General features: G+C 38.6%; 2 protein-coding genes across 4 annotated transcripts in view; both read right to left on the reverse strand.

Moving 5' to 3' along the window:
* The window catches only part of LOC122057826, a 48,118-nt gene extending 43,116 nt beyond the window's left edge, over positions 1 to 5,002 (reverse strand). For 2 of the 3 annotated variants that reach the window (XM_042620128.1, XM_042620129.1), the window contains exons 1-2: positions 4,593 to 5,001; positions 1,245 to 1,324 (exon numbers count right to left, since the gene is read on the reverse strand). In XM_042620128.1, the coding sequence (XP_042476062.1) occupies positions 1,245 to 1,324; positions 4,593 to 4,799 (287 nt within the window). In that variant the 5' untranslated portion in view covers positions 4,800 to 5,001. Of the gene's footprint in view, positions 1 to 1,244; positions 1,325 to 4,592 lie in introns of all 3 variants that reach the window. The other variant, XM_042620130.1, reaches the window with a different exon arrangement.
* Positions 5,003 to 6,703: 1,701 nt separating this feature from the next.
* The window catches only part of LOC122058181 (zinc finger protein GIS2-like), an 18,667-nt gene continuing 17,195 nt past the window's right edge, over positions 6,704 to 8,175 (reverse strand). Inside the window, exon 4 of the mRNA XM_042620721.1 lies at positions 6,704 to 7,354. Coding sequence (XP_042476655.1) covers positions 6,835 to 7,354 — 520 coding nt within the window. The 3' untranslated portion in view covers positions 6,704 to 6,834. The remainder of the gene's footprint in view (positions 7,355 to 8,175) is intronic.

Here is an 8,175-nt window from a genome sequence, read left to right on the forward strand (position 1 = left end):
AAAAAAAAAAAAAAAAAAGGTTGAACAATATGATCCATGGATCAATGCTTAGAATAAAAGAATCCTCACGGTAACCATGTGGGTTGCATCCAAGTCTTTGCACACACTTTACATTGTACTCTAGCAATTGGACAGAGCACAGGATCACAACAATATGCATTTCTTAGGGTGAATACAGTGTACATGAATGCTCCCTCATGCGATTTCAAATTGGATTTGGGAATGAAAACCAAAGGAATGCTAGTAAATTTTAACAAGTAACAATGGGGAAATAAATCACATGAAATTTTAAAAATAAAAAAATACAAAGGAGTTAAATGGCATAAAAGAATTCATGTAGCTGACCACATTTAGTCAGGAGCAGGTTTAGTTGAGTAAACTTTATTTCAGAATGAGTTTAACGCCAGGTAACAAGAGAGCCTCAATCAATTGGGTTCAAGGTAAATAACTTTTCTTTCCAAGCAGTGGATTTATTGAAAAACAATTAACAACCAACACCCCGTTTTCCTTGAAAATGGAAAGTCTTTCTAAGACATGTGGACTATGAAATGCTCAATAAGCATCTAAATACCAAGCTATGAGAGTTAACCTAAAACATAGCTAGATGCTTTTGCTAATTTTCTTGCAGACAATAAGTTCGATTTTTCTAAGGCTTCTAGTAAATCCAAAATGACCGTTAACAGCTACAAAAGAAACTCATAAATATTACTTTTTATTAGAAGCATCAAACATTAATCCCGTAACAATATAGAATTGATTAATTTTCCTGTACTCTTCCTGTAGTATTGCATCCAAGAAGAAGGGATAATCGCCACGAACAGAACCACAACAGAGCTGATGAGTGGATGCATAGGCAGCAATTAGCCTTGGAACCAATATATTCTATCTATTCACTATTTTTTCTAATCTGAAGCTTAGAGATATATAAAATTACCATGTTTTGGTTGCTAAATCAGGGTCAAACAGTAAATCATCGACAAAAGGACTGTTAAGATCCTCTTTCACGTATCAGGAACACAATACATAGAACCAATGTATGATCTGTGGCCCTCAAGCAGCTATATAAAAAATAATATCTTGTAATCTATTAAAACAAAATAAGGATAGAAGGAAGAGGAGCAGGAGTATATAAACAGGTCAAAATACAACTGCATGTGCTAAAAAATGGGACAAAATACTTTTTTGCATTAATTACAATTTCATTTACAAAATTGCACATCACTACCACAGAATGTTAGGAGTACCTGCGCTCCCTCTCCGCAAGTGCATGGTCTAAAATCATAGAATAAGCCAGATCAGTTGTTGAAGGGGCTGCCAGATAGTCCTGCCACCAAAAAGATAGCTTGATGTAACATCCAACAAAGATGATCTGGTGAATCTAGTGCACATAGACAGCAGATAGGTCAAAAGAAAGTATAACAATTATGATCAAACTACATAGTGAGCACAAGACACAGTGACCAGCCTTTTTTTTTTTTTTTAAAGGGAAATAATGGATTGATATATCTGAAAAAAGCAACCTGTACACTCAGGATGCTATAAAAACAAACTGCAGTAATGCAGCTGCGTTAGACATTAAGCCCGTATGGAAGCCTTTGCACTAGGGAGACCCATGAGGTGCCGGTGGTAGTCCAATGGGTTGAAATTGACCTTTTGGTAGTTATATCATAGGTTGAGCCTTTTATTTTTAATTTCATTGTAATGGGCCTAATTTATAAGCCCATAAAGTGGGGATAAAGTTAGAATACTGGATTAGTAATAAGTGTTTCAGCTAAATTAGAATACTTAATAGCTAGATAGAGTTCTGTTTTTAGCAAGGACTGAGATCTCGGTTTCGGACCTGGTTTCGGTCAGGCCCAAGACCGAGACATAACATGATTATCCTAATTATTATACCATATATAAAAAGAAATAGAAGACCCTAAAAATGAAGACAGTTAACTCTCTAACTAGGAAACTAATTCAAATAAGGAAACTTGAAAAATAAATCTGATGTCCTACTTAACCTATCCAACAAAACGATAACATGATTATCCTAATTATTCAATTGAACCAAAACCCAAAGTAGACCACCCAGTTCATCCATGTATGGACCACCAAAAGGGTTCAGTCCAATCCATTGAAACACTCCCACATCAGTGTGCATCTGAGATCCATAATCTAGAGTTTCAGAATTAAATTAATTGGCATTAGAGCTGAACCTGGCCATGGATACCCATGTTTTTAAGACCAGAATTCGTTTGCCTACAAAAAAAAAAAAAAAAAATCTACTATTTTAATCATAGATGACGGGCAGTGTGATAATTTCATCTTGTGGTCTATGGTGGATATGTTATTAAAGACCAGGGAGATCATTATTGAATTTGAAGATGATGTTATTGAATTGGGGAAATTGTGACGTGTGTCAACTACCACCAATAACTATACAGGTATAAAACTCCTGAGTTATACTATGAAATTATGGGAAAAGATTATCGAAGCTGACCAAAGAAGAGAAATTGATATCTCCGGGAACCAATTAGGTTTTATGCCAGGTAGATCCACAATAGAGCTATACACCGACTAAGGAGACTCATGGAGAGCTCAAGAACCTACATGAAGGACTTCCACATGGTCTTCATCGACCTAAAAAAAGCCTACGACAGAGTCCCTAGAGAGTTAATGTGGCTTGTTTTGGAGAAGAGAGGGGTGTCAAGTAGATATTTGGATATAATTAAAAAGACATGCATAAGGGCATGGACGCGTGGCAACTAGTGTGAGGACCGTGGGAGGTCAAGGTAATGAGTTCCCAATCACAATTGGATTACACCAAGGTTCAGCTTTAAGCCCCTCATCTGTTTACGCTTATCATGGATGATTTAACCAAGACATCCAAGGTGATGCTCTGTGGCGTATGCTTTTGGCCGATGATATTGTTTTGGTGATGAGAAAGAAACAGGGATTAACCACAAGTTGGAATTATGGAGATATACCTTGGAGTTAAAAAGGTCTTAAAATTAGAAGAACAAAGATATAGTATATGGTTTGTAACACAGGGACGGAAAGCGATGTGGTGAAACTTGAGGAGAGAGAGATACTGCAAAGTGACTATTTTAAATATCTAGAGTCAATTATAAATAAGCAAGGTGATATAGAAGATGTTTCTCATAGAATTAAAGTAAGATGGATAAATTGGAGAGGGGCTTATGGAGTGTTTTGTGATTGACGTATTCCTCTAAAGCTTAAAAGAAAATTCTACATGATTGTTGAAAAACCGACTATGATGTATAGGGCATAATGTTGGGCAGACAAGAAGCGAAACATAGATCAATTGAGTGTAGCATAGATAAGGATGTTGAGATGGATGTGCGGCAAACCTAGGAGAGAGAGTAAGGAATGACTAGGTTATAGCTGATTCAGGAGTAGCCCCGATTCAAGACAAGCTCCGAGAACGTCGCTTAAGGTGGTATAACCATGTTCAACGGAGACATAAGGATGCCCCAGTAAGAGTGACCAGATGCACATGGAAAGAGCTAAAAGAGGTAGGGGCCGACCTAAAATGACCACTGACGAGATTGTAACACAAGGCATGCAAAGGCTAGATCTTGATTTTAGTATGACCTCAAGCAGAGCTGTTTGGAGGTCAAAGATCCATGTTGCTGACCAATTTTAGGCGGGGTGTTCTTTATGGCGTTGCTTTGTTTCTTTCATTTTCATTTCCTCTTCTTTTTTCCTTCTTTTCTTTCTCTCTGTTTCCTTTCATTGTCCCTCTCGTGGATCCATGTAGGCAACCCCCATTTAGTTGGGAAAAGGCTAATCTATTGTTGTTGTTGACAATCCTAATACACTTTGCACCAAAAAAAAAATCCTGTGTTATGGTATTCTTCATTCCGTTTGTACAAGGTGTAATCAGAATAATCAACAAGTGTTGGGCTTCATTGTATCCTAGGAGACAATTCATCAAAAACCTGTTTGCACACAGTTGGTGGGGACGAATTATGACTTAAGGAAACGAGGTTGTAACATGACTTGAAGTTCCAACAATCTGTGATTTCAGAACTGTCATTATCATCGATTTCTCCAACAATTTTAGATGCATGTAAACAGAGATTAAGTTTCCCTTCTTTTGTAGAAAGGTGAAAATAATAGAAGCAGCTACAGATACAAATACGAAATAAAATCAATAATCGGAGTAGGAAAATCAAGAGACCCGCTTCCAGTGCCCTCTAACGAGAGCCCTGGAAATGTGAATCGCAACGTAGCATTAAAAGCTCAATTCTAGGGATTAAACACCAAAGTTCTCATAAAAAAGAAGTGACTGCATTTCTGAATCCATCAGTATAAAACGAAAGATGCCATTTTGAGCAATACATTCCACGCCAGCCCAATCAATTTGAAACATAGACTTCCACTTGATTCCGAAACAAAATAAATTGAAAGTTAAAATCAAATAACAAGAAGCACATCCATGGATACGTACTCTGTCAAACCAATGTTCTGAAACCAAAACACATCGGTCGAACTCGAATGGAAAGATCAAAGGAAACGAACCAAGCAAAATAAAGATTAAAAACAGGAACAAAGCGTCATAGGAGGGGGACGGAATTACGAACCCGAAGCGTTCTGGCAGCCTCAGAAGCAACAAGGGAAAGGTTCCCATGGTGAGAAGACGAAGGGGACAAACAATCGGCAACTGCCCGTCGAAGGGGCTCCGGCGGCTTCTTCGAAGACGAAGATTTTAACCTCGACGAAGCTCCGCCAAACTGAAACCTCGCACTCCCAGTCCCAGGGCTTCGAGAAGGACTAAAGCTCGTCGACATCCCTCGTTCTTCCTCTCTGTGTCTCTTTCTCTAAAACCTAAAAATAAATCTCAAAATCTTTTCTATTCACTACATTTGAACTGCTTGTCCTGTGAAGAGAGCAGAGAGAGGGAGAGAGTTCCCATTCCAGTCTTTCTGGGTTTTTGGGTAAGGAGTCTTTCCGGTTCAGATGTAGAATTCGGAGTTTTCGGTGTCATTAGTTGATTTATTTTTCCGTTTATACTTTCTATATATCGAGGAAAAAGACAATTATTGAGGTGGACGATGATGACATGGGAGTACAGTAACGTTGGAATTGGATCCGCTGCTCGTAGGATTTATACATGTGAGCCTCCAACACATGTCTCATTTGCTTTCCGAAGTACTCCTCTTCACCTTTATAGCAAGAAATGTTGGATGCTCATATATAGCATCAAGTGATTATATATACAGCCAATCTAATATTGGGGTTTTAGAATTGAAAAGACTTAAATTACAATCTGCCATGCATTTTCCCTTTGTATTGTTATTTTGGAGCAAAGAAAAAAAATGTTTTCTATCCAAAAGCGACCCCTACACCCGAACACTTAGGACACATGTCCCAAGAAGGGCATAGTAGTCATTTTACATCCCTATGTCTATGACATAATGACGGGTCCTAGATAGAATTTTACCCCCTCCCAAAAAAAAAAAAAAAAAAAAATTCCTAATTGTGTAAGTAAATTGAAGGGAAATTTTACCAAAAAAAATAGAAAATATATAATTGTCATATGATCCTATTGTGTGATGTGTGATTTACTTTAAACTCTTATTATGGATAAGAGATTGTTGCCTGATTGTGTAACCCCTACACCAACATGGAGAGGTGGGCAATGAGAGTACACAGACACGCATTAATAGGGATGAGATTTACGATTTCACAAGGGGTAAGACAGTTGTGCTGTCTGAGCAAAGGGGCCACGCGACTAAGCAACTTTCTTTTTCCCTTATCAAATATGATGCTCACTTTATAAATAGAATCTTTAATTTCCTTCTTAAATCAACGAAAGTTGATTGAAATTGAATAACAATTTTTTTTTTGGTGGAAGATTATGAAATTGAATAACCACATTTGAAATACTTCAGAGTTAGTTACATTATCTTATTAAGTAGTGGTTACTATTGTATCTTTTTTTAATCTTCATTTATTTTCACTTCTTATCCCTTTATTTCCCTCGCAATTGAACTTCAATTTGTACATAAGAAGCTAAGAAATCAAATCTTAAAATGTTATAAGGGCGATCTACATGTTACTAGTGTAGTGCAATTTCCCATGCCGACACCTTACTGATAGTTGGATGGAGCGAGTGCATCTCAGCCATCTCTCCAACACCACACCACCCTCCACCTATCCCATCCATTCTCCTGGACAAGGACACCGATAGTCAGGGAAGGGGAGAGATGCAGAGGGCAGCAGTGAGACGGGGGATGGAGAGGACGAGGGAGGGGGAGAGAGAGAGAAGGAGATGCATAGGATTTGCTGATGGGGGATATGAAGCAGGGTAGGTGAAATATAAATGTAAATCAGTTATGTTGGTCAGATGAGCTCTTAATATAAGTTCAGGGTGAGCCATATGAGAGTTTCCTCTATAAGATCGACCAAACCCTGTGCCTAAGGTTGTGGGCCCGTGGCTCCAGCATGCTAGTGCACCCAGTGTGCATCCTACATTTGGTAAGCACTTGGGGTGCGTGCATCTACTGGACATGCTGGCACACTGCAGAGAATCCAAGTCCAATAACATTCCCTACAAATATTATTAAGGTTTCACCCAGCAGCAGATTCCTAATGAGCCTATTGGTACATATACTAAAATTAAATCCTGCAACTATCAGTAGAACATTGAATTCCCTAGAGAACTAAATCAAAACATGTGGAGCTTTGATAGTAGAAGAAAATGAGAAAATTAAAATTAAAATATAATCCTCTCCTTCAAAATCAATCAACTTAAAATCAGAATAATAAGGTTTGAAAACCATTAGCAAAAAAATTCCAGAAACTAACTGCTTGAATCCCATGTCAGTACCTCCGGAGTCCACGGTCAAGCATCCGACCTGAGGGGCATTCGAAAGCATGATGGCCTCTACCACCACAGTTGTTGCAGATCACTATTGCTACACAGTCCCGGCTTATGTGCCCTGACTGGCTACAGTTGCGGCAGATAATGTCACGGAAGGGTCCACCAACTATCTCTGATGCAGGACCCGACTTGGGGCATTGGCGAGCCAAATGACCTGAAACATTGCAAACATTGCAGACAGGCTCATTAGGGCAATCACGGGCCAGATGACCAGTATTGCGACAGTTATTGCATGCCTTCTCATTGGTGCAGTCAACAGCAATGTGGCCTGGCTTGTAGCAGTTGTTGCAAAGCCTTAGGTCGTATGGTGGTAGGCCAGAGCCTGAGCATTCACGGGCCAGGTGTCCAACTTTCCCACAAACATGGCAAATAGGCTCATTTCCGCATTCGCTTGCAACATGCCCTGGTTCCTTGCAGTTCCAGCACATAGTTTTCGCAGTACATTCTGCGGCAATGTGACTGACAAAAAAAAGTAAACCACCATATTAAGGTAAGTTCTTTATGCAGATGAGAGTAAATCAGTGCCCAGGAACATTTCATACATAGTAAACTCAACCATTTCCTGCTTTTATTCAATATGAATCAAGAAGACATACAGAGTTTGGCATTGCAAACTGATTGATAGGCCACACCAGGTGTCCTACAATAACAGAAGTCAAAGCTCAACTTGGACAGCAACATATAAGTTCTTTCCACAGATCAATATAACTGAAAGTCGGGATTTTCAAAATTGGAAACCGGTAAGTCCTAAGGGTAAAAAAGTTTCACTCTAATGCAAATAATGAAAATAGATTAACTCTTTTGGTACACATAAATGGGTTTAATACTAAAACAGTGACGGGCACATGCTAACGCATTTATGCATGTTACAATAGAAAGTCCATAGCCCTCACTTCAACATAGCCATTAGATCATATGAAAGCACATTCTACTCCGTATCTTTAAATCAAAATGACAAACATAATTTCAACAAGACAATCCAGGTTGACCAGTCCAGCGGTAGTTCTTACCAACCAAAGGCATGGCGTATGTTTAACTGTACATAAAGCAATGTGCCACACATTACCATATATCATTATTCCACCCAAAGACTCACTCATTCTTTGCACATAGAGAAAATATGGGCTCATGAAGAAATTTCCAGGAAAGGAAAGAACAACTGGATGAATAAGATGAAAAGAAAACACAGAGTTAATTCAGGTAGTCAAACAAAAACTTTATGTAAATGAAAACCATTTGATCAATCAGGAAAAAGAGAGAAAAAAGAGGGGGGGGGGGGG

This window comes from Macadamia integrifolia, chromosome 12, assembly GCF_013358625.1.
Source record: "Macadamia integrifolia cultivar HAES 741 chromosome 12, SCU_Mint_v3, whole genome shotgun sequence".
In the NCBI taxonomy this organism is placed as follows: domain Eukaryota; kingdom Viridiplantae; phylum Streptophyta; class Magnoliopsida; order Proteales; family Proteaceae; genus Macadamia; species Macadamia integrifolia.